Source organism: Aquarana catesbeiana, linkage group LG12 (genome assembly GCF_042186555.1).
Source record: "Aquarana catesbeiana isolate 2022-GZ linkage group LG12, ASM4218655v1, whole genome shotgun sequence".
Taxonomy (NCBI): Eukaryota; Metazoa; Chordata; class Amphibia; order Anura; family Ranidae; genus Aquarana; species Aquarana catesbeiana.
Genome location: NC_133335.1, coordinates 53,393,191 through 53,420,568, shown reverse-complemented (window position 1 = coordinate 53,420,568; position 27,378 = coordinate 53,393,191). Strand labels below are relative to the sequence as shown.

General features: G+C 43.0%; 1 protein-coding gene across 1 annotated transcript in view; it reads left to right on the top strand.

The window, feature by feature from the left end:
• The window catches only part of NGFR (nerve growth factor receptor), a 118,643-nt gene that overhangs the window by 65,366 nt on the left and 25,899 nt on the right, over positions 1–27,378 (top strand). The window contains exon 3 of the mRNA XM_073607811.1: positions 21,381–21,740. Coding sequence (XP_073463912.1) covers positions 21,381–21,740 — 360 coding nt within the window. The remainder of the gene's footprint in view (positions 1–21,380; positions 21,741–27,378) is intronic.

The following is a 27,378-nucleotide window of genomic DNA, read 5'->3' as shown; positions in this document are numbered from 1 at the left end:
TCCATACAGATCTACTACTTAGCCCTGTAACCGATAATCTATATTTAATGAATCGTTTCTTCATTTTTTTTCTACCTACAATTGTTTGAAATGAGCAACACGTGTTAGTTGTGGTCATGTGCTTTGCTCTATGTGTGGGGAGGTGCAGCGTGGTGTGACGGCAGTTAACACTCAAAGTCCAGATGCAGTAACAAAACTGTATTGTAGTTAAAATTCAAACAAACACAAATCTACCCAGTGGAAAGTCAACCCAACCAGGTGCACTCATTGAACGTTGCAGCAGACGGTGTTACAGAAGTACTTGGATGCACCAACAGTGTCTGTCTCAAGGGATGGAATGCGCCTTGGCCGTTCTGTGCCTAATGGGGAGGCTTCCAGGAAGGATAGCATGTCCCTGCACTTTCCCTACTCATCTGGAACCTCACTCTACCTCTAATACTGTCCCTGACAGATGGGGGACCCGTTCCTACACTACCCACTCACGAAATGCATGCCAAGCCTGGGAGCCAGGGTCTTAAATAGATTCTGCCTGACCCAAGATGGCTACTAGAGTCACATGAGGCAGCAGCATCTGATCAGATAGCTTCCCTAGTGACTCAGGAAACCATATAGAAAGGATATTCCTATTGACTTCATCTCCCTCTGCAATGCCGCTGCAGTTGGCAAAGTAGACTACACCTGCCTACATATGCACACTGCAAATCCCATAGTCCAGAGTCCACTGAGCAAGAGAGGATAGCTACATTCCTAACTACAATGGCAGGTAGGCAACCTCCAACAGGTCCGATGGTTCTAATTAAAATGGTCTTTGCATTTGTACTTTGCACTTCTGTCAAGGAGATTCAGCAGAGAAAGAGTTACCACCGCTTTCTACTAAATAACTTTTTGTGATCAATACAAAATGGTGTGTTTGATTCTATAGATAAAAACTGATAGGTGACCGTTATACTGCATATAAATATTTGTGTTTTGATGTTTGGTGTTATCTAAGACCCTTTTCATACCAGCAGACCGATTGGGTCAGCCTGTCCATTTCTCATGCAGACCCGATTGGACCACCTATTGTTCTCCATGGGGCGGCGGATGTCAGTGGACATGTGTTGGCTGTCACCCACCGGCATCAAATCCGATCTGGTCCGCTAAAGACAGACGGATGGGGATACGTTCACCATCCATTCGGCAGATCAGATTGGATGGAAACGAATGGAAACAGCCGCCCCATAGAGAGCAACGGGCTGTGTCCATCTGACCTCTCATCTGCCTTCTCAGCGGTTTCTGCCCCATGTGAAAAGTACCTTAGAGGGTAGATTAGAAAAAAGGGAGTAGAAAGCAAAGCTTTGGAACCTCTCAAACGTCTACCAAAATCAAAAATATGAACCTTTTTGGTGTGCTGGCCCTTTAAAAACAGCAGGGATTTAAATCAATCCTGAATTGATTGGGAAGATAGGGAAAAACATAATATTACTCCAACTCTCCTTTCACATGAAATATTTTGCCAAATGTTACTCAACATACTAAATTGCTCTGTGTGAAAGAAATGAAAACCAGAACAAATCACCACAATATTGGCCAGGCAACTGTCAATGTTTTGAAAGATCCCAGCACGTTTTAAAACACAGGAAGATCTCAGCTGCGGACTGTTGGCTGGACTAGTGTTCTACAAAGAACGAAGCGTGTCACCTTATAAAGAGCTAGGTATGCCGCTAACACCGCCATTTTTTCATGTCCAGTAATATGGGCAGTACGGTGGCTTCCTGACTTGTGGCACTAGGGTCCTTGGTTTGAATCTTGGCCAGGACAGTATCTGCATTGAGTTTGCATGTTCTCCCTGTATATGTGTGGATTTCCTCACAATCCAAAGACATAATGGTACTGTAGGTTTAATGGCTCCTTTTCAAATCGGCCTTAGTATTTATGCTTATGAGGGACCTTACATTGTAAGCCCCATGAAAGCAACAACCGAGGTGAATGCACAGTATGTAAATTTCTGTGTAAATTGTTGGTGCCCTAAAAAAAAAAAAACATGAACATACTATTATTATTATACTGGATTTATCCCAACAGATTGTGCATTGCTTTACAATATAAAGTGAGACAGTAAATTTACGATACAGTTCAATACAGGAGGATTAAGAGGGCCCTGCTTGTGAGAGCTTCCAGTCTTATTGTAAGGGGCAAGTGGTACAAAAGGTTATCACTGTGAGGGGTGAGCTGATGGAGAAAGTAAAAGTTCAGTAGTTGGGTGGAGGTGGGATAGGCTTCTCTGAAAAGATGGGCTTTCAGGGATCGTCTAAAGGTGGACAGAGTAGGAGATCGCTGAATTGATTGCGGTAGGGTATTCCAGAAGATGGGAGAGGCTCTGGAGAAGTCCTGAAGGGAGGAGAAAAACAAGGGAACTAGAGAGCAGGAGGGCTTAGGAGGATCGCAGAGGATGTTTTGGTTGATATATTGAGAGAAGAATGGTGATGTAGCTCAGGACAGAGCTGTGGATGGCTTTTTTAAGTTGTTGTTCGTATTTTGAATTTTATTTATTGGGCTGTCAGAAGCCAATGGAGAGATTGTCAAAGAGGAGTAGTGAACATAGCGGTTGGTGAGGTGGATGAATCTGACAGCAGGATTCATGATAGACTGAATTAGGATATGTGTGCGATAGATGTTACAGGATACAGGGAAAAGTGAGTGGTCGTGGAAGCTATCCATTCAGTGTTAGTAGGGGGAGAAGTCTCCAGTCTCGAGCTCAGCATGTTCATCGTGTCCTTGGTCCTTGGATGCTATTTCATTTATATCTGTAAGATGCACCAGAGAAGAACGTAAGTACGTTCTACATTAGCTTTCCTTAAAAATTGTAATCTTGATTGTTACAGTATAAACTGAATTAAATTTTTTCTGTCTTAACATAGAGACAAAATAGGCATTTGCCATTACCCTACCAACACTGGTCATTGACAAGGTTTGTCACTCATCCTATTCAGAGTCTCTTGAAAGCCCACTACTCTAACCAGTTATACTCAGTCTCAGAGCTTTGTTTCCAGCTATAGCTCAGGGTATGGGGGAGCAGGTCCTCTATGCTTCAATGCTTGAGTCACACCTGAATCACACAGGAATGGGAAAATAATGCTGGAAAGGTTATCTTATTGGTATTGCTATCTTATAATCTTGATGTTGATGTAAATAAATTGGTTCCCGGGCAGGCAGCTTCTACACTTCAGAGGATCTCAATGGTCTCCTTGGCTTGTAGTATAATGTAACAAAAATGGAAATTGAAACACCACACCACTGGCAGTTTGTTAAAGATTTCCCGATCTGAGGAGGGCTGCATCGGGCGAAGCAATAAAGTGACACCATTGGATTTACTACTGTCTGAGCGCTGGAGTGTTTACATTTCTCTGTGGATATGACCACTGCTAGGAGTACCAGATACAACATTATTCCATTAACCATTTTTTAGGGGGTTCAAAAATGCACCCTTCATCAGAGCTAGAAACAAACGTAAAGACATCTCCATATCAATACAATATCAATACAATACAATATCAATACCTTATCCCCACCTCAAGGTCATAGTTAAAACCAAATATCAAACAGCCAAGAGTATTGATGATATTTACCACTGAGTAAGTATCAACAATAGCCAATATGGAGGTTACCCATGGGAGAAGGAGGAAAGAGCGGTGAAGGGGAGTATAAATGGGTCGAATGGTAGGCTTTAAAGAGGCCCTGTCACATTACCCTGAAGGAGCAAAATTAGAATTGCATAATATAAATAATCTACAGAAAATACACATTCAGTGCCCTAAAATAAACTCTCCAAATTCTTAATATAGGAATTCCGCTCAGACCTCTGCTAACCTATATTTATATACAGGATTCGCTCCAGGCCATGTATGCAGTTCAGTCATCCAAAGTTGAACTTTGCGCAGATTTGGCAGATCACGAGCGAGGAAGAGCATCAGTCATGTGTAGATTTACACCTTCTGAACTGTAATTAGGAATGTAATTCAAGATGAAAACCACAATTCAGGTGTTTGGCAAAAAATGTCCACTTGGACAGGCTGCCAGAAGTGAACTGAAGAAATGGAAAAACAAAAGTTACAGCCAGGCTAGACATTGTTGGAAATATCACACTTTCAGAGTGAGAACACATAGCTGCATGTGCATGAAGAGGAAACACTTAACTCAAGTGGAAGTTATCAAACGCTCATGACTTATATAGTAATAGCTGGAAGCTTCTCAAAATTAAGAGGGATTCTCCACTTTATTATTTAAAGTGGACAGTTGACCCTTGTTTACAGGGTCCATGGTTCTCTATTTTTATTACATTGGAAACAAACTAAGCCTATTCTTTTATCTTTTATATCTAAAGGGACCAATGGCACTGAAGGTGAATAATTGTGGGAACTAGAGTGTCAAATCTATATTAAAGTATATCTATAGTTACCGGTATATCATATTTTTTTTAAATTGCATTGTCAAGGTAATGTATAAGGAATATCCAGTTACTCTCTAAAAAAAAAACTCAAACACTTGGCTTTTAGAATCTCTATATATTGCAGTTCTCTATGCTCTGGTTCTGTTTCTTTTTTTCAAACAGAGCTGGCAGTGACTATGCAATGCTCTTTGTGTCAGTTTCTGGTAATGTGCATGTTGCTAAACAAACTACAACTCCCATATCCCCACCCCTGCTTTATGGAAATTAAACAAGACAAATAACATTAGGCAGGACCAGGCATACTATTGGTCTTAGATCAGCCTTTCTCAACCAGGGATCTGTGGTGAAACCCTAGGGTTCCTCCAGGGCAACCTTTTTTATCTAGAGCAGAGGTCTCCAAATGTTCTAAACAAAGGGTCAGTTTACTGTCCTTCAGACATTAGGGGGGGCGGACTATGGCCAATGGGAGTAGAAAATACCCTAGAGTCAAAGTAAATAATGCCTTAGGCTTGGTGGTCAGTGGGCGTAAAAAAAAAAAAAAAAATTGCAAAGTGACTGTGGCCAGTAGGAGGAGAAATAGTGTCCCATAACTGGTATTGGTTGGAGGAAGTGTGCCCCATCATTGGTGTAAATGGGAGGGAAAGTACCCCATCACTGGTATTAGTAGGAGGAATCTTGCCCCATTCTTGGGGTCAGTGGGAGGAATTATGCCTCAATGTTGGTGTCAGTGGGATGAATAGTGGCTCACATTGGTGAGAGGAATGGTGCCACAAGGGCCGGATAAAGGCAAGCAAAGGACCTCAGTTTGGAGACCACTGCCCTGGAGGAACCCTTGAAATAATTTTCAGGTCTTGGGTAACCCGTTCTAAAACCAATTTATCTTGGGTCAGTTGGTTCCCACCTTACTTTGGTGGTCAGTGGGAAGAATGCTCCCTTACAGATAGTTAAAGAGATCATTTGTGTCATGCCGCCGTCAAGTGGCATTGACCCTGGAACTATGCAGGAACTATCAGATGGGAAGTCAATGAGCTACAGCTCAAGGAATCCCTAGCAGCCTTCAGAGGAACCCTAGGGTTCCACAGAACCCTGGTTGAGAACGGTTGCTCCAGAGGTTGCTAGGGCTTACTTGAGCAATGAACACTATCTGCCTCTCAGATATGTAACCACTGATACCATTTTTTTTTTTTTTAGCTATCTGTAAGGGGGGCTTCTTTCCTATTGACCACCATTGTAAAAAGCATACTTTCCATTGTCCACCAGGCTAATGTACTTTGAGCTGTAGCTATCATAAAATGGTTCTAAAGGCTGAAGGTTTTTTACCTTCATGCATAAAGGTAGAAAACCTTCTGTGTGCAGCAGCCCCTCCTAATACTTACCTGAGATCCCTCTCGATCCAGCAATGTGCACAAGAGCATCGGCTCTCCAGGGATTCTCTCTCCTCATTGACTGAAACAGAAGCAGGAGCTATTGGCTCCTGCTGCTGTCAATAACAGCCAGTGAGCCGATGAGGAGAGAGAAAGGAGAGGGGCTGAACCATGGCTCTGTGTCTCAATGGACATGCAGAGCATTGGCTTGGGAGCGCATCTGCTTGAGTGCGCCCATTGCAAGCTGCTTGCTCTGGGAGTACTCCACAGGAGGCAGGGGTCAGGAGCGCCATCGGGATTGGGGTTGCTCTGCAAAACTGCTGCACAGAGCAGGTAAGTATAACATGTTTGTTATTTTTTTTTTTTTCGTTTGCCTTTAAATTCACTTTAATTATTTAGGGGTTTTATGAAACATGAAAAAGAAAAAAGTTGAGAAAGGCTGTCATAGTTAAAAGAAACAATTAGGAAGCTGCCATTGACGACCCTCTTTTAAAGGTTCAAAATCCACACAAATTCAAAAACAAGTCAGCAGTTGAAGCTTGCATAGATCCTACAGGTTTCCTTTAAATATTTTAGCATATTTATGAATGTAAGAAGAACATCATTCATAGAAAACAGTCTGTATTTGATTTCAATTAGTTTGTGTATTTATTTTGCACACTATCTTAAATCGAAACAGATTATTTGGCATTTGAAAAAATAGTAAACCACATACTGCAACACAGTTGAACCTTTGCCCGTGCTGAGATTATATGTTAAGCAAAAGATGTTGTTCTTGATCCCGGAGATTCTACTGGGGGTCATTGTCCTGGATGGAAATTGTTCCTGTTTGTCTTGGATAAGGAGCTGTCCACATTCACATGGGTGCTGCTTGGATCTTTGGTCTTAGGAAGACTGCCAAGGGCATTTGTGTGGAGGCCAAGACACGTTACAGAACTCTCAGAAGATGAATATTAGTCAAGATGACAGCGTGGTCTGTTCTTCTGCCAATAAACTGCCTGGTCAAAGTGCTCCATGGTATTCAGTCTATAGGCTGTCTTGTATATGGAGGTTAAAGGTTATACATAGTCGCTTTTAAATAGGAGGCAGGAGTGTGTTTTCAGTGCATCTTTTGAATTATTATTACAATGTTTATCTTGCGACTTTTGTATGCTTTTTGCATTTTAAACTATATTGTCTTTGTTGTACATGCACATCTGTAGATACTCTGTATGACATATCTATTGTGCTGCTGATTAGACCGTGAAGTGGATAGAATGTATTTGGCCTGTTCCAATATACAGTTAGTTTTGGTATATTTTTGAGATATCCTTTTTATCTACCTTCTTAAGATAATGTGACAGCATCTAAATGTGATTGAGGTCAGAACTCTTGACTACTACAATATAGAGCAGGAGTCTCCAAACTTTCTGAACAAAGGGCCAGTTTATCGTTCTTCAGACATTAGGGGGGCTGGACTGTGGTCCCCTGGGAGTAGAATATTCCCCAGCATCAGTGGGAGTAAACGATGTTCAGTGGGACTAGAAATAGAAAAAAAAGACCTCTGGTCAGTAGGACCTAGAATAATGCCCTGTCATTGGTATTGGAGGAATAGTTCCCCATCGTTGGTGTCATTGGGAGAAAGAGTGCTCCATTGTTGGTGTCATTGGGAGGAATAGTGCCCCAGCGTTGGTGTCATTGGGAGAAAGAGTGATCCATCGTTGGTGTCATTGGGAGGAATAGTGCCCCATCATTGGTGCCATTGGGAGGAAGAGTGATCCATTGCTGGTGTCAGTGGGAGGAATGGTGCCCGAGGGCTGGATAAAGGCAAGCAAAGGGCTGCACTCAGCCCGCAGGCCGCAGTTTGGAGGCCACTGATATAAAGCAATGCCTGTAAAGAAAGCCTGACCTATAGAGTCTGATTTGTTTCAGCAGATTACCCAGGCTGAAGGTAGGTAGGTTAGGGATAGTTAAGTTAATAAACACTTAACTTAAGATGTAAAAAACAGATGCTTTGGTTCAAGGTCACATAATTTGAGATCATGTAACCTAGAGCACCTTTGTATTATGAAGAATGAGATCAGCATTATGTTTTCAGGTGTCCAGGTAGATCTGCTTTTTTATACTTTCAGGATTGTTGTGGATTTTTTTGGAAGTACAGCTACCTGTCCCTAGTTAGTCAGTGAAGTCTAATATAAAGGCACATCCTGCGGTCAGTATGGCAGATCAGACATAGACACCAAGAGGGAAATTTACTAAAACTGCAGAATCTGGTGCAGCTGTGCAAAGTAACCAATCAGCTTCTAACGTCAGCTTGTTCAATTAAGCCTAGGTTCACATTGATACGATATGGCAAATGCGATTTGACATGTCAAATCGCATGCCAAATTGGTGGCATTTGCCGGCAATAGCACCGTTCAAATCGGTGCGACGCCGGCTTTGCGGCACTACACCGATTTGCAAAAGAAGTTCCCGTACTACTTTTGGTGACTTCAGGAGGCGATTTTTATAGACATCTGTGCAGGAACTCACAAAGATGTCTGTCAAATCACCTCCCGAAGTCGGACTGCATTGCCGGGTTAAAATCGTACAAGTTCAGCTGAAATTGCACGATTTCTAATGCGCAGCAATCTGAACCTAGGCTAAAACCTAGCAGTTGATTGGTTACTGTGCACAGCTCCACCAGATTCTGTGTGCACCAGTCTTAGTAAATCTCCCCCCAAATGCATGTTGGAACTGTTTTGATTTATTGGAGGATTGACATTTATATTATTTATATAGAGAAAGTAGTATTTATAATAGAAAAGTTGCAAGTCATATAGTCTTTGGTCATTGGTCAGATGTTGGTGATGATGGTCAAACATCGGTGACGGTGGATGATAAATTTAGAAGATTTCTGGACTTTCCACTATATCTGAATATGATTCAAAACTTAGATGTCTCAAGAGTGTAAGCAGAGTAGAGGTTAGTTTCAAAAATTATTTTATAATCATTTATAAAATCAACAATTATTTTAAAGGTACCCCATATTTTGCCACCACAGGATACGCATTGATAAGTTTTACTAGGCTTGGGTAATTCATTGAAGGAGATCTAATTTTACAGTTTAATGTAGATAATCTTATCAACACATTTATCACACAGGGGCTTATGACAAGCAAATGCTTGGCATAATATTGCAATTGAATGGCCCAAATTTCATCCAATTCCTGCTAAATCAGCTGAAATTCGAGCCCTTGTTGGCCCTGTTGGCGCCACCCGGCTTGATGAGTTTTGAATGAAAAATTGAATGAGCCAGGTAGAAAATCAGTGGTTGAACAGTGACTACGTCCTATCAGATGCCGTCACTGTGTGGCTATTTGGACAGTCTCAGGAGCTGTGGCTGTCTGAATATAATAGTTGGAAAGTTGTCTGGTTTGAGGAATCCATTAATTATCTCTCATTGAGCTCCGTCCCACGCTGCCATGCTCTCTCTGATGTCATCAAGAGGCCTGCTGGCTCTTCTTGGTTCAGTGGGTGGGCCTCTTGATGATGTTCCAGTAGGCCGGCCCCCTCCTCCTTTTATGAATGGAAGGCTATGCCTCCTGGAATGTGTGATGTGCATATCCTGGGAGGCACAGCAGGCAGTGTGCGTGTCATTCACCTAAGACGACTGACATGCATGTGGAGGTAGGACCAGACATTTATACCTAAAAAAATAACGAAAGAGGATGGAAGGAGGGGTGGAGTGGAGGGAAGTAGCGGAAGAGGGTGAAGGTCCGTTTTAAGGAGTCAGGGGACAGGGATCTTATGTCACACACTGCACAGCATAGAGCAGGAAGCTTAGTGTAAACTGAGACCCGAGTAGAGGGAAAAAACGTACTCCTTCTACACAATCTCATAGGGAAACATGCACAACTGAGTGTGTCAATCACCTGCTGTGTGCTGAAGGGCCATCCCCTGGAAACTTGGTGTTGGCATAAACAGAATCAGAAGCGCCTCCTGAAAATAGCAGAGTAACGAGACGGCAGCCAAAAAATCACAGTAGATGCATTGGATGAAGGCAGGTACACTCTATAGAAGGATGTGCTTTGTTCATTTTTCATTTCAGATTTTTAAAACCACTTTTTTAGAAGTATCCCGTGTTGATTGTCTATCATTCTGGATGCTACGGTCAACATAAATAACTTCCAACAGGCATCAAAAAAGAGTTTGCTGAACGTATCACAAACATGTGTCAATGACTGAACAAAAGAGGTGTTTGGAAAGCTCTGATACCAAACCCCCGTGTGAACTAGCCCTCAGTTTTCATTCTTGTCTATTGATGGACAGCTGTGAATGTTCCAGGATAGGCTGTGCCGGAGCAGGCAGCCCCCGGAGTGTGTATTTCCTTATATGGAAGTTTGCTCTTTTTGCTCCTCTGCACCCTCAGAAAGTCGCTGCACCCACTTAGAGAAGAGAAGCTGCTGAGAACCAAGGGGGTCTGTTTTACCAGATGAAAAATGCGGTCTAACACAAATTCACATTTTAAAACATCCAATGATGTTCAAAGAGTGCTGCTGCTTGGGGGCTGTGAGCAAGTATACTAGAATTTCTTGTGTTGTAGTGACTTTACGTGTTCTTGAAAAGATTACAGTAATGCAGGACAAATTAGCATTTCACATGTCATTCCTAAGGCATGGGGCGGTCATGTATTATCCGTCAGTGTACCAGACAGCAGAGCCATGACTTCTCCCTACTGGATTCCAGTGATTAACATTCTTTTAAATCAGCGCAAGGATCAAGTTTAATGCGATAAACAGTATAGCTTTGTTTTTCGATGTTACTTCTTCAGTAAAATGTTATCTGTAATGTCAGTGAGTTAATAGGTGGGGGGGGGGCGAGTCGTAGAGGTGTAACAATTAGGGGCAACAATCTTGTATCATGTCTGTAGTCTCTGACCATCTATTGTATTACGTCTGCAGTCTCTGACCAATTCCTGTATTATTTCTGCAGTCCAGTGGCGGCTGGTGCTCAAAATGTTTGTGGAGGGGGTGCAAACAAACTGAAAAATTCTGAAAAAAAACCCATCAATTGCAGCCTCACTGTGCCCATGAAACGCAGCCACTGTGCCATCAAACGCAGCCACTGTGCCATCAATTGCAGCCACTGCGCCAATCAATTGCTGCCACTGTGCCCATCAAACGCAGCCACTGTTCCCTTTAAACGCAGCCACTGTTCCCATCAAATGCAGCCACAGTGCCCATCAAACGCAGCCACTGTGCCCATCAAATGCAGCCACTGTGCCCATCAGACGCTGCCACTGTGCCATCAAATGCTGCCACTGTGCCCATCGAATTCTGCCACTGTGCTCATCGAATGCTGCCACTGTGCCCATCGAATTCTGCCACTGTGCTCATCGAATGCTGCCACTTTGCCCATCAAATTCTGCCACTGTGACCCCCCGCCCACTCGCTATCTGCCCGGCACTTACCCTGTCTCGGTGGGGCAGCGGGTGACGGCGGCGAGCTGTGTCCTCCATGCTCCTCCATGTCTTCTCCTGTCCTCTCCTCCCGTCCTCACCTATAGGCAATCGGATGCTTGATAGGTGTTAAATCACAGCGCCTGTCGTTTCAGCCAATCAGGTGACGGGTAACGGACCCGAGCACCTGATTGGCAAGAGGCGATTCAGTGTTAGGAAAGCGAATATTCATTCGCTTTTCTAGCACACCCGGGTGAACTGCGAGCACCAAGCATGACTCTCGCAGGTCACCTATTTTGACGCCTATTAGAGCCTATGGCTGTAATCAGCTGCTTCAAAAACACCCCCGCCACTGTAATTCAGGCACCCGGCGCCCGAAAAGGGATTGGGCGCCTGAAAAGGGGTGGCAGCGGCGGCCATGGATAGATTTATGAAATGGAATGAATCTATCCATTTTGTATTCATTCCATTTCATAAATAGATTCATGAAATGCATGAATCTATCCATTGGTCATAGAGGGGGTGGCTGGAGAGAGGGGGCGGTGCCCGTGCGCCCTTATGGATGCACCACCATTGCTGCAGTCTCTGACCACCTCTTGTAGTATGTCCGTGGTCTCTGACCACCTCCTGTATCATGTCTGTAGTCTCTGACCATCTCTTGTATCATGTCTGCAGTCTCTGACCATCTCTTGAATCATGTCTGCAGTCTCTGACCATCTCTTGTATTATGTCTGCAGACACTGATAAGCTCTTAAAATATGTCTGCAGTCTCTGACCATCTCTTGTATCATGTCTGCAGTCTCTGACCATCTCTTGTATCATGTCTGCAGTCTCTGACCATCTCTTGAATCATGTCTGCAGTCTCTGACCATCTCTTGTATTATGTCTGCAGACACTGATAAGCTCTTGAAATATGTCTGCAGTCTCTCACCATCTCCTGTATTATGTCTGCAGTCATTAACCATATCTTGTATCATGTCTGCAGTCTCTGACAATCTATTGTATTATGTCTGCAGTCTCTGACCAGCTCCTGTATTATGTCTGCAGTCTCTGACCTTCTCCTTTATCATGTCTGTAGTCTCTGACCATCTCTTGTATTATATCTGTAGTCTCTGAACATCTCTTGTATTGTTCCTGCAGTCTCTCACCATCTTCTCTATTATGTCCACAGTCTCTGACCATCTCTTGTATCATGTCTGCAGTCTCTGACCAAACTTTGTAACATGCCCGTAGTCTTTGACTATATACTGTGGGGTGCATTTGTATTCAGCCCCCCTAAATCAATACTTTGTAGAACCACCTTTCACTGCAATTACAGCTGAAAGTCTTTTTGGGGATGTCTCTACCAGCTTTGCCCTGGTAGATACATTGTGAAATGTTTGCCCATTCTTCTTTGCAAAATAGCTCAAGCTCTGTCAGATCAGATGGAGAGCGTCTGTCAACAACAATTTTCAAGTCTAACACTGCATATTTGCTTTTGGGCCAAAAAGTTTTGCTCTCAACTGACTAGAGCACCTTCTTTCACATGTTTGCTGTGTTCCTCACATGTGTTCTCGCAAACTGCAAACGGGACTTTTTATGGCTTTTTTTCAACAATGGCTTTCTTCTTGCCACACTTCCATAAAGGCCATATTTGTGGAGTGCACAACTAATAGTTGTCCTGTGGACAGATTTTCCTACCTGAGCTGTGGATCTCTGCAGCTCCACCAGAGTTACCATGGGCCTCTTGGCTGCTTCTCTGATTAATGCTCTCCTTGCCCGGCCTGTCAGTTTAGTTGGATGGCCATGTCTTGGTAGGTTTGCAGTTGTGCCATACTCTTTCCATTTTCAGATGATGGCTTGATCAGTGTTTCGTGAGATGTTCAAAGCTTGGGATATTTTTTTTTTATAACCTAACCCTGCTTTAAACTTTTCCACAACTTTATCCTTGACCTGTCTGGTGTGTTCCTTGGCCTTCATGATGCTGTTTATTTACTAAGGATCTCTAACAAACCTCTGAGGGCTTCACAAAACAGCTGTATTTATACTGAGATTAAATTACACACAAGTGGATTCTACTTAATAATTAGGTGACTTCTGAAGGCAATTGGTTCCCCTTAATTTTAGTTAGGGGTATCAGAGTAAAGAGGGCTGACTACAAATGCACGCCACGCTTTTCAGATATTTATTTGTAAAAAAAAAATTGAAAACCATTTATCATTTTCCTTCCCCTTCACAATTATGCACCACTTTGTGTTGGTCTATCTTATAAAATCCCAATAAAATACATTTACGTTTTTGGTTGTAACATGACAAAATGTGAACAATTTCAAGGGGTATGAATACTTTTTCAAGGCACCGTATTTAACTTTAAAACCTCATTTCGTTTCACAACTGTTTGATTTCAATTTCCCTATTAGACATCTTCAATAGAGCAAAAAGCAAAAACTAACTAATCCCTAACAACCAATCAGCGCTCCCTCTTCCCTGATTTGACTGCAGCAAATTCAAATCTGATTGGTTTTACTATGGGTATATCGCGCCATCACTGCCTTATTTGATAATCCCTAGAGTTTAATTAGAACGTTCAGACAACATCAATTGTTCTTCCTCGGGCCACCCCCGACAGTAAAAACTGCAGTTCTACGCAATCATTATCCCATACAGGTGAAACAATAGTCACACAATTGCCCTGCTGTGGGTCATATTTTTCCCTCTTCCTGGCACTGCGGTGCCATTAGAACATTTATTAGAAAGTCTCAATCCCACACACAATGTCAATTCAGACAATTGTCTCCTCATTTTGAAATGGAAAGTAATATTAAAGATATCGTATGACGTGCTATTACAATTTAGTGCATAATATAATAGGGGATTATTAATTGCAAGCTGTAGTATTAATAAAAATATGGCATGTCTGCGGGTAAAGGCACTGTCTGGCTGCCAGCCTTCCTATTTGTGTCTGCTATTATTTATAATGGGCAACCAAACTGGATATACAAGGAGGGCTGAAATCCACTTGGAGAGGAAAACCATGTCATCACCAATTTAGGTACATTGCTGCAAGGGTGGTCGGACTTTGGAACTCAACCAATGGAGGGGATGATGGACAACAGTATAATAGAATTCAAATGTGGACTGGATATGGTTTCTTGCTGGGAAAGGTGGTGCTAGATATTTCAGTGCAGTTCATCAACAGATTAATTGATCCAGGCAATTGTCATGACCGCTGCTGATGGGAAGAAGAAGAAAATGTTTTACTTGCTTTGGTAATCAATTCACAGCCACCTCACTTGGTTTTTTATTTTGGCTTCTTCCGTATAAAGAATTAGAATATTGGAACCCACAAAGGGGAAGAAAGAGGAGAAACGGGACTTTGTGATACCCACAAAGTGTGAAAAAATAAACATAATATAAAATCACATTTATTGAGAAAATCATGAAAAATAACCCCATAGCCCCATAAAGACTTGGGGAATAGTATGCTACATACACAGTATCACAAATTGGAGATAAAAAATATGTTACATCATATCATAACATTTCATACCATTTCATCACTGATGACGATGAAAGAATGGCATGAAAACATGATGATGTCCTTTACACATATCCAGAGCTCCAACGTGTTTCGACCAATTAGGTCTTCCTCAGGACATTGGCAGTCTTAAAGGATCACTAGGACATACATAAAGGTTCGTATGGCAAACGAGATAGTCAAGGTATCATATATTTAGAGTACAATCATGTAAAGATGTAACATATTTTTTTTATCTTCAGTTTGTGATACTGTGTATGTAGCATACTATTCCCCAAGGCTTTATGGGGCTATGGGGTTATTTCTAATAATATTCTCAATAAATATGTGATTTTATATTCTGTTTATTTTTTCACACTTTGAGGGTATCATAAAGTCCAATATCTCTCCTTTCTTCTCCTTTGTGGGTTCCAATATTTATACTAGGGACTGATACCAAAGTAGTCTGGGATACAGGTACACAAGAGTTATACCCAAAGAATTAGAATCATTTTCTGGTACAATGTTTTTATTGGGATTTTCTTTAAAAAGGGGATACAGATGAAACACTTCCACGCAGGGGATAACAGCCGTAAGCTCAAGATAAAACAATGTGTTTCACTACACCTGAATTAGAATAATTTTAGACCGTCAAGTGAGTGAGCATGAGCTTAGGGCTGATAATCAACACATAGCTTGGGATCTGTCAACTGACAAAGGCTTTTTTTTTTTCATTACTTTCTAATAGCACCTTTGTTAAATAACAGTTTGCCACCTTTGATAAATGACAGTTTGACGCCTTTGATAAATGACAGTTTGACGCCTTTGATAAATGACAGTTTGGCATCTTTGATAAATTACAGTTTGACACCTTTTTTAAATGACAGTTTGTCACATTGTAACGCATACAAACTGTACATAAACAGAGAATGAGACTTTCCAAAAACTTTACAATGAAGGAGGTATACATAGAAATAACTGTTTTTTGACTGTTGCTAAAAAAGGTAATATGGTAGGGGGAGTTCTAGGAGGGGATTTTTTTTTCTGGGGAGGGGTATTTGTGATAGCAGGGATGAAAGGGGGCATTTGTGCTAGAAGGGGAAATTTGGGGGGATTTGTGCTAGGATGGGGGATTTGTGAGAGTTTGTACTGGGAGGGGGGGATTTGGAGTGGGGTAAGAGGATTTGTGCTCAAAGGGGAAATTCGAAGGGTAGAGGATTTGTACTAGGAGGGGGGAATATTTTTCGGGGGGGGGGGGCATTTGTGCTGGGGACATATGGGGACTGGGAGGATCTGAGCTGGGGGGGGGGGCAAAGATTCCTGTTGGGAAAGGGATTTCAGCAGGAGGTTGATTTGTAATGGGAGAAGGGGGAACTTATGCTTAGAGGGTAAGCATGCAGATTAGTGCTCAATTTGTTTTGGGGGGAGGGAATTTTGGCTGATGAATAATGCTCATACATCTTGGGGGGGGGGGGCGCAATTTGGCATGTTTGCCGTGGGCTCTAGATGACCTTGTCCCGGCATTGCAAGTAAGTATTAAAAAAATCAGTGAAGATTCAGATTATTAAAAATAGTCATTGATGACTAGGTCTCTCTTTAACTATAAATTCCAGGATCGGTTGGAGGGGATGAGAGGTGGCCAAGACAGTTTGCAAAATATGGGACCATTCCTGAAGAAAGAAGGGACATTTGTCAGAATATTTACACATTTGAATAGAGTTGGAAATACTTTTCAACATTCTATGCTATAGTTTCAGACTTGGTATTTGTGGAAATTTATTTAGTAGTCCCAGAAGAGTATGAGATGAGATGGGTGGGAGATATATAAATATCAATATGTATATAACGTGTATACTAAATCATATATAGAACAGCCACTGCTTATAAATATTTCATGTTTTTAGCCTATGTTTATCCTCTGTTGTTTTCTAAACCACTTGGACCTGCATTACAGAAAGGATAATTGCAGCGTGAGTCACAGATGAGTCAGCCGTGGTAGAACTACAATGTCACTATTCTTCCTCATCTATGGATTTCTTGGTCCAATAGCTCTTTATTCCATCAATGAAAGGAGTGGGTACACTGCAACCGGCTTAAGGACTACACATTCCAGCAGCTTCTGCTTTCCCAGGTGGACTGCACCATGTTTAACCTCCTACAACGAAGTTGCAAAAAATTGTATAGACTTAATGCAGAGGTGTAAAGGGTTGGTATTTCCAAAGATTTTAGGGGATGGACCTTTTTGGACTAACCCACCTATTAACTTTTCATTTCTTTTGGGCACCCCAGTCATAAAGCCCTCTCTGGTGGAATTTGTGGAACCTTCTGAGAAAGAATCAAAATCCTCGATCTGCAGCAGTGGTAGACTTTATAGTATATCTAAAGTCAGTCATTTTTTTTAAATTTGGATTGGGTGACTTTCATGTGTCTCGCCAACAATGTTAGGGTACTAGTACCGTCATATTGTAAAAATCGAACCTTTTAAGTACATTTTCATCTGCACCACAGCCTTGGGACAAGCACGAAAATGTTTCTCTTACGATAACAGAAGAAACTATTTTCATGTATAGTATATGTACAAAAAAAGTGTGTGACGATGACCATGCATCATGGTCAGAAACGAAAGAATGCATTACAATACAATATAATACATTACATAACTTCCGAAGTTGTATTCTGCTCTTCAAGAATTTTCTTAACTGTAGTAACCTATTGGTTTTCAATATGAGACTAGCATGCAAAAAATCAGACAATCATTCATCCGATATGCTTATGGTGTCTACAAGGCTTTAGGGTTTTTGGGTTCCATACATTGCCATTTGGGTGGCAATAGCTTGTCAAGCAGCCTTCCAAAGGGCCAAAAGTGAGAAATCATTCCCCATTGAATTTAATGTGCTTCAAAATTTGAATTAGAAAAGTTTGAAGTGACGTGATGTGAGCAGCTGAGAGTGTTCACAGCTGATTGAGCTCCGATGCCTGGCTGATTGATCCTAGTCAGAGCTCCGTTCTACACCGCACACAGAAGACTGATAAAGTTGTGCCTTTCTCCGTCTTCACTTCGCTACTTACCTGTCTTGTATGCTTTGCTCTGTCTATGTGCTGGTGCTGTGTGCCGTGACAGGGCTTTAAAGCCGCAACAAGGCTGCGGGCTCCCTGTGTTCCCTGTGTTGTGGAGGGTCTGTGGGTCTGTCTGCTGGAAAACCCCTTTTTTTTGATCCACCGTGCTGCTGAGAGGTTTGGTTCCTGAGTTCTGCTGTCATCTGGAGACAAATCTTCCGTTGGGCTGGCTTGCTGACTGGCTCTCTCCCTCCTCTCTCCTCCTGTCCCCCCTCCCCTGCATCTTCCCTCGCTGAGGCTGCTGATCAGACGCTGTGTGGGGGAGTCGGGCGCTCTGTTGTCGAACGCGACGTAGAGGCTGTTCTAAGCCCCCAAAATCCTGGGAAAGTGACAGTCTGTTGGTGTGATATCTCCTGCTTCTCCTCCTTCTGCCTGTCATGTCCAAAGGCAAGGGGGTAATGGCGCCATTATTATTACGCCATTAACTATTATTAAAACTATCTCAAATCCTGGAAGATTGTGGAGCGCTGGTATAGTACCCCCCCTTCCCTCTTCTCAATCCAGAGCTACTACAAGAGCCGATATCACAAGAGGGAATGCCCCCCCCCCCGGCCAAGAAGGCACTAATGTAATGCCAGACCACAATGGACAATCAGAGGAATGAGGGGTGGTCTCCCATATAGAGGGACCTTGTCCGCAGATGACCATGATGGATGCCCAGTTGATCATGCATCCTGGTGGGGATCATGAATGGCCCCCCTTGACTCCATCCTCTTCTTCGCTCAACATGAGTATGAATGTAAATACATCTACTGCTCAAACTGTTTCTATTCAGAAATCAACTGAAGGGGAAAGCACAGCTTAAGTGCCAGTTCACACTACCGCGACTTGGGATCCGACTTGTCAGACCTCAAGTCGCCCCAAGTCGCTTGACATCTGAAAGTCCATGTAAGTGAATGAGAGCCGTCTATATGTACGCTACTGAAGTCGCTCCGACTTCAGAAAAGGTCCCTGTACTACTTCAAGGCGACTTGTAGGCGACTTGTACCCATTGATTTCAATGTAAGTCGCCTACAAGTCGGATCGTGATCTATACTGAAGCGACTTCACAGGAAGAGTAGATGTTTTTTTCAAGCAAACCCCTCCCTCCCCCAGAGCGGATTGTAGTTTGATTGGCCACTGGAAAGTCGCCTGTCCTGGAGGCGACTTGAAGTCGCCTTGTAAGTCGCCCCAAGTCGCTCCAAGTCGCGCTGTGGTGTCGCCCTCAGGTCGTGTCCAGGTCGACTCGCAAAGTCGCGGCCAGAGTCGTGTTGCCCCTGTGTGAACCGAGCCTAAGGGATGCTTACTCTTTGATACAACACTGTTCTTCCCCCTCTCCTTGCTTACAGACCAGGTACAGGCCATACGGGAAGAAGTTGTTCATATATGTGGGGATCTTCAAAAAGTACAGGAACGCACCAGGGCATTAGAAAAAAGGGGTAGTGGTATGGAGGACACTTTTCCTCCCTTGGTAGCAGAGATAAAGTCTGCTACTCGCAAGTTAAATACTACTATTTCCAAAGTTGAAGACATGGAGAGTCGTTTATGTTCTTATAATGTCTGGGTACTGGGTATACTAGAGAATGCAGAGGGTAATGGCCCAATTAAATTTGCTGAATGGTGGCTTATTGAAATCCTCGGCAAGGACCATCTTTCTTCATTACTTGTAATAGAACGTGCTCATCGGGTCTCTACCCAGCCTCAGAAACCGGGAAATATACCCTGGCCTTTTCTAATACGTCTTTTAAATTATAGAGACAAGGAAAATATTCTGTGACGGGGTTCTAAATGATATTAGATATAATGGATCGAAAATTGTTTTTTCCTGACTTTTCACCAGAGGTTCGGAAATTAAGGGCAAATTTTCAAGAAGTGAAGAAACGCCTGTTACTCCAAGGGTTAAAATACTCTATGCTCTATCCTGCCCATTTGCAGGTGGTCTGTGAAGGCAATGTAAAAGTATTGCAAACACCCCAGGAAGCACAGGACTGGCTTTACGGTCAAGTTAAAACTCAAACCTTGGGGTGATGGGCCCACTTTATCAGGAAATCTATATAATGTGCACTGCGGGGACAATGGTCTATTTTTCTACTATAAGCCAGGCTGTCGGAGGCCTAATCAGCGATAGCCATTGAATGTTTTTTTTCACACAGATGCGCTAATACACCTTTTGTATCCAATCACCTCCGCCCAATATCCAAAGATATTGGGCGGAGGTGATTACAGTGGAACCTCGGATTACGAGCATAATCCGTTCCAGGAGTATGCTCGTAATCCTATGTACTCGCATATCAAAGCGAGTTTTCCCATTGAAGTCAATGGAAACGAAAATAATTAGTTCCGCCCTGACTTCGATGGGATGCAATACCGCATGCGGCCAGAGGCGGGGGGCGCGGGAGAGCCTCGGAAACGGCCGAAAAGGCCAGAGGGACACTTCGGCGGACCTCGGCAAACCTCAGAAAGACTCCGTTCACGAGCCTTTCCGAGGTTTGCCGAGGTCAGCCGAACTGTCCTCGGGCCTTTCTGTGCATTTACGAACGGGGCCGATCGGCGACTTTCGGCTCTGCTCGACGCAGGCGCCCCCCTCCTCAGGACAAAAGCGGTACTGCACACCGCTTTTGGTCTGAATCCTGCTCGTTTTGCAAGACAACACTCGCAAACCGAATTTTAGAAATACAGTGTTCGGTTTGCAAAATGCTCATTAACCGCATCACTCGCAAACCGAGGTTCCACTGTAGTACTTTAAACGGGCTATTGGATATTAACATTTTGGTTGAAGCACTTATATGTCTACTGGGCTACTGTGACACGTCTACTTGTATCTCTTCTATTGGTAACAATATAAGGCGCACACTTTTTGTTGTTCGTAGACAGATTGCTCTTAAGTGGACCTCTCCCTATCCGCTGACTGTATCTGATTGGATTTTAGATCTTAATAGGACTATTTTGTATGGAAAACATACATACTCCCTAAGGAACTCCATGAGCAAGTTTGATGCTACCTGGTCAAGGTGGCTTCCGTCCATGCCTCTGGCATCAGTATAAACCAATCTGTACTATGTATTTTGCAATACTAGATTCTGTTTTTTTTCTTTCTTTCTTTTTTTTATATACTCCAAGAACAGGGTGGGTGTGGGGGTTGGGCTGTGCTTTTTTTTTTTTTGGGTTGTGTTTGGTTTAATGTGATTTTGTTTGAATAATTTGTTTGTATTGTTTTAATGTTGTTTGCATATACAAATAAAAAGATCTGATTTAAAAAAAGAAAAGTTTGATCAATTTGAACTCAGGAAATTTGGGTCAAATTTGAGTTTGAACCAAATTCAAATACCAACACTAATAAGAGGCACAATGAACACAACATTTCTTATATGTGCATGAAATGTAAAGAGTATTCGAAGGGCAATGCCAGTGCTGCAATAGTCTATGCAGTGTAGGCTACTAGTAGGCTTTGGGAAAGTGGCATTGAGCTGAATTAATTGTACAGGATTTTTGCTTTAAGTAACATTTTGTTCCTACAAATATATTACTGTGACATTTGTATTGGTTAATTATAATTGTTAACTTCATCTCTTTCAGGTGTAACTTATTCTGACACCACCAGTCACACTGAAGCTTGCAAGCAATGTACTGAGTGCCACGGTAACAAACGCATGATTGCCCCCTGCGTGGAAACAGACGATGCCCTCTGCGCTTGTGCCTACGGGTTCTACAGAAATGAACAAACTGGAGAATGTAATCCATGCAGGACGTGTCCTGTTGGATATGGCATGATCCTGTCCTGCTCCATGAACCAGGATACGGTGTGTGAAAATTGCCCAGAATGGACATTCTCAAATGTGGACAACAATATGGACCCCTGCCTGCCATGCACTATCTGTGAGGATGATGAGGAAACAGTAAAAGAATGCACATTGACGTCAGACACAGAATGTTTCGGTAAGTACAAATGAATAGTGGGACTGGGGATGTATACATTTACGTAGCCCATTTATTATGTATAGGAACCAGTGGCGCCCAACTAAAGGTCTTCTGGTTCTCTCTTTATGGTACTGGTGACCATAGGTTCAGTCTTTGTGGTGGGGGTTCAGGCAAAACAGCAAATGGGGAAATTCTACTGATTTGGGACACAGGGAGAAATAAAAACACATTGGGTTCATTTATTAAAACAGAAGAGTGTAAAATCTGGTGCAGCTGTGCATAGAAACCAATTAGCTTACAGTTTTTTTGTTTTTTTGTTTTTTTTTTTTATCAAAGCTTAATTGAACAAGCTGAAGTTAGAAGCTGATTGGCTACCATGCACAGCTGCACCAGATTTTGCCCTCTCCAGTTTTAGTAAATCAACCCCATTGTCTAGTAGAGTAAGGAAAGTGTAGAACATTTGTCATGATTTAATTGGCCAGTGAGTCAGCCCAGATGGTCCCATGGGAATGTTTGGTGACAGGGCTTAGCGACAAGCTTTGACACTGCCCAGAAGTGTCAAAACGTTCTTTAGAACCCCTCCCCACAGTGACAGAGTCCTTTTAAGAATGCAACGGCCTTCTCAGGAAATATTGAATATACACTGTTCTAGGATCTGCAGTAGCCTCTCAGCACATTTAGTTGTTAAGTTGTGGAAAACTCATTAATCCCAATAAAATCTTGGCCTAGTATTTAGACATCTTGGTCCTGTTCCCTGTATATTATGCCAGAAATATTTGGGATGCTATATATTTAATACAAACACTGCTTCCCAGAAATCATGAGACGAATCACGAGAGGTTATTTTCAATACAGAGCAAAGGCTTAGTATGATATAATGAGGTGGAGATGCCAGGAATGAAAAAAATCCAATAGCAGTAATGATACGGGAATTTTTGTGGACAATCTAATGCTCGTATTTTATTGACTTAAAGGTGTCTTGGTTTTGGGCGACTGCCAAGGGATTTAAAGGATAAATTTAATTTTAAAACAGATTGCTTCTTTTAATATATGTGGAGATACAAAAAAAGTTACACATTTTACTGTGTTAGGGTTAAAAAAGACTTGTGACATAAAATGTATCTTCTTAACTCCTGCCATTTTGGTCTAGAGGAGAGAAAACAAAACCCGTTGGGAACCGTTGCTGATTTTGCCACACAAAAAATCCCAACCATCTCCCAGTGTTATCAATGCTTGGATCATAATATTTCCCTATTATCCTTAAGTAACTAGAACTTTCCATATTGTTAGTTTAAGGAACAGCTCTTGCAGCCCTAGTCCATATGAGATATACAAAGCTAGTGGGAGACTGCTACAAAATTAGGCAGAGTCTCTTACTCATTCACACTTTTGAACCACATTTTTTTACCTTTGATGTGCTCCCTACTGTTCAGTTGCTCTTAGCCATCCAAAATAGCCAACATTTTCCATTATCAGGGGGCATGTGCCCTCCCAGGATGCAGTGCTTGGGCCTGAGCCAATCTCCAGGCCATAAAATTAGGATCTGACTTGGTGTACAACCTCACAGTCCTACGTGAGCTCAGAAGGTTTGTCTCCTAGAACAAGAGTGGTAGAGGAGCAGGAGAAACATGGGTAAAATTGGGTCAGGGTGGGCTAGCATAAGACTGTCACTTTACTCTGAATAGACTCATGCTCCAGGTTTGAAAACATTTTTAAAACCATTACTCGTGCTCTTTATGCTCCAAGACTGCCCTCCATGCCCTCCTCTGTCGCTAGCCTCTTCCAGTTTGAATGGCACCCAGTGTCATTCAGCCCAATCATGTAATCCCAACTCTTTATAGACAAACCCACTGGGGTGGTGGCATCGCACAACCTAGGCACACAAGAGAATGCTGTTTATAATGGCACTCACACGTCACAGTGTGCACCTTCTATGTAGCATGGAAGACTGCCAACACTGGAGAAGACACAAAAGGATCTTGCTTATCATGCAAATGGTCACAAGACACTTAGATTTGTGGTATGTATGCTTGACAATTTAAAATTGTAGTGCTAAAAACTGTTTTGATTTGGGAGGGGGGGGAGTGTTCCTTTGATAACAATAAAAAAAAAAAAATCATGATATATCCATTACCATTTACCACCAAAAGAAAGCCCAACTTGTCCTGAAAAATAAGATGGTATAATTCACCTGGATGCACAAAGTAGTTGTGATTAAATGTACTAACACATGTCAAAGTTGCAAAATTGTGCCTAAGCATTAACATTTCATTAACATTTGTTTTACCCTTAGGTGTGAAGGAGTTGATTCCCCAAATTGACAACAGAAAAAAACAGGAACCCGTAGCTAACGCGTTTCGGGGGCTTGATACTTCCCCTGTGCCAGGGCTCTAAAATAAACTAGGTGCCAGTTGAACCCAGAGCAAAGCTCCTGGAGAAATTTGATTCAAACCAGGAGGCTAGTCTTTAAAGCAGGATTCCGGCCAGGAATTTTTTTTTTTAAAAGTCAGCAGCTACAAACACTGTAGCTGCTGACTTTAAATAAGTACGCTTACCTGTCCTGGGTTCCTGCGATGTCGGCCGCCCAAGGCTGACCCGTCCCTCGGGTCCCGGACCGCCATCCTAACTAAGGAAAACAGGCAGTGGAGCCTTGCAGCTTCACTGCCAGTTTCCTACTGCGCACGAGCGACGCGGCGCTCTGTGAAGGGCCCCGTGGTTTTCTGGGACCACACACAGTTCCCAGAAGGCAACGGGGCCGCTCAACGAGGAGCAGGACATGCCGCGGAATAGGAAGAGGCAGATTAGGAAGACTGCCTAGCAACAAGGGTTCAGGTAAGTTTAAAAAAAAATAATTTTTCAAATGTTGTTTATTAAATTTTTTTAGGATTTTTCATGCTATTTTTTATTTTCGGGTGGCCCTCCACTTTAAGAAGGTGTCTGTGTCAGTAGCAGAGCAGCGTGCACTGGGTCCAACAGACATCTAGTTTATTTTAAGGCCCTGATGAAGGAGGAGTGCCAAGCATTGAATGCCTGTTTTTTTCCTGTTGTCATTTGCAGAATCCATAAAATACCGCTTTTCAAATCGTGTGACCTCTGGCTTTAGAGGAGAGAACTGTCGAACTCAAGGAATTGGGCTTTATAAGGACTTCTGCCATTATACAGTATATCGGGGATTTCAATCCAGTGCCGCATCTCCTAAAAATTCTGGCAGAGGGTCCAACCCTTCCCTACTCTATCCTTAACAAAATTTTGCCTTTATATACACTTTAACGGCTTGCCGACCGTATCCTGTGTATATATACGGTGGAAAGGCGGCTCTCCTGCACAGGATCACATACCTAGTACGTAATCAGGGGCGGCCCGTCCATTGTGGGCCCCCCCATCCATGCCGCCGCCCTCCCTATCCATGCGCCCAGCCCCTGTATTCAGCAGTGTATTTAGCTGAGTGCTTGCAGGCCCGCTTTAATAAGAAGGACACCAGGCGCATGAATTCCTATGGCGGGGTGGGCGGGGTGTGTTTTTTGATGCAATGATTAGAGCCAGAGGCTCTAATAGGCATCAAAATAGGGTGGGCTCGGGGTGCAGAGCATTGCATCCGAAGCCCACCCAGGTGTGTTGCAACAGCGAATGAATATTCGCTGTTGCAACACTGATCCTCCTCCCAGCCAATTGGGAAGTGGGTCTAATACCCGTCACCTGATTGGCTGAAAGGACAGGTGATCCTATTGGATGCCTAGGAGAAGAAGGGAGGAGCCACACAGAAGACACAGGAGCCCACCTGCCGTCTATAGAATCCCGCTGCCGCCGGAGCCTGCAACCCGCCGCTGCCTGCCGGAGCCCTCAACCCTCCAAAGCCCACAACCCACCGCTGCCACCGGAGCCCACAACCTGCACGCCGGAGCCTGCTGGGGTAAGCGCGGGGGGGGTGGTGCTGAGATGGCACCGACTAGCGGGGGAGGGATTGTTTGCCGCCCCCCCAAAAAAACACCGGCCGCCACTGTATGTAATCCTGCACTTCTGGGGAGCGTAGCAGGACCCACCCCTGCTGTAATTGGACACAGAGGGAGCCAATTAGCGGGTCCGGCGGACTCGACCGCGCAATTGTCAGTTAAGGTAATGCAGTGCTATATCACAAAAAATGGCCTGGTCATGACGGGGGGGGGGGGGGTAAACCTTCCGAAGCTGAAGTGGTTAAAGCAGAACTAAACTCACTACAACAATTTTTTTAATCCATTTTTTTATCCTTCTCCCTCTCCATATCAAGCTGTAACTGTGCGGCGTATGTGTGCGCACTTGATGGATTCATGCGCATTCCAAACGATGCCGCAAGCAGCATGGTGGTAATCTGCCAGAAGTTTGCAACATTTGTATATGCGCCACCGGGTCCTAGACCCCTGGTGGCTTAGATGCGTATGCGTCAGAGATTTAAAGATGGAGGCGTGGAAGAGGGGAGAGGGGTGAGGGGTGGGGGGGCGTTTATTCAGTGGTTTAGTCACGCTTTAACGATTGTCTAAAACGCACAAGCGTATTTAATAGGACAGGATTATTGTTTCAGTGATCTGATTTTAGCAATATAAAATGTGATGGCGATTGCTTAGTGCATTGCGCTTGTCGTCATCACTCATCGCACTGCTTTATCGAATAAGCCGGATCGTGTTTGTGTAGAATATTTCCCCCATAAAATGCTCACTTAGTTGTACAAATGCAAAGCTATTTATACATATGCAATTAATGGAACGCATGCTGGTAGATCAGACACGCACAGGCTGCAATTATCCACGCTTGTATGCCTGCCTGTGCTCTAAGCCTTCCCTCTGACATACACTTGTAATGACATAATATCTACACCAACCGTCACACTAATAGATCAATGTAATTCTCCGGTCCATCAGTCTGTCTGTGAGTCATTGTTCTAATTGCTCACAGTGACCTTATTGTGTGACATAGTGAAGACAGGAAACTGCCCGTGGGCATCCTACACCATAACAGTGCCATCTCTGTCCTACTCATCTCTGCATGGAGCGCAATGCTCTGCAGGGTGCCTTATCGGGGGAAAGAGCCTGCAGGAGTCTGGAATATGTTTGTAGGTTTACTGTACAAGGCGGGAAAAAGAATAAATATAACAACTGTCGATTTTACTATGGCTATTTCCTGGCATTTTTTGTATTAACCCTATTTACATACCCACACCTAAACCCCAAAACTTTAACCATTTAAACAAATTATCCCCCCCCACAACCTTACCCTTTGATCAAAAATAACAAGATTAAAATAAAAAGCCCATTAAGGAATGTTGCAGTAGCCATCTTTAACCACTTCAGCCCCGGAAGGATTTGCCCCGTTAATATGACCAGGCCATTTTTTGCGATACGGCACTGCGGCGCTTTAACTGACAACTGCGCTTACGCTGTACCCAAACAAAATTTATGTCCTTTTTGTCCCCACAAATAGAGGTTTCTTTTGGTGGTATTTGATGGCCTCTGCAGTTTTTATTTTTTTGCGCTATAAACAAAAAAAGAGCAACAATTTTGAAAGAAAAAAAACAATATTGCTTACTTTTTGCTATATTAAATATCCCAAAAAAAAACAAACAAACACATTCCTTCATCAGTTTAGGCCGATATGTATTCTTCTACATATTTTTGGTAAAAAAAAA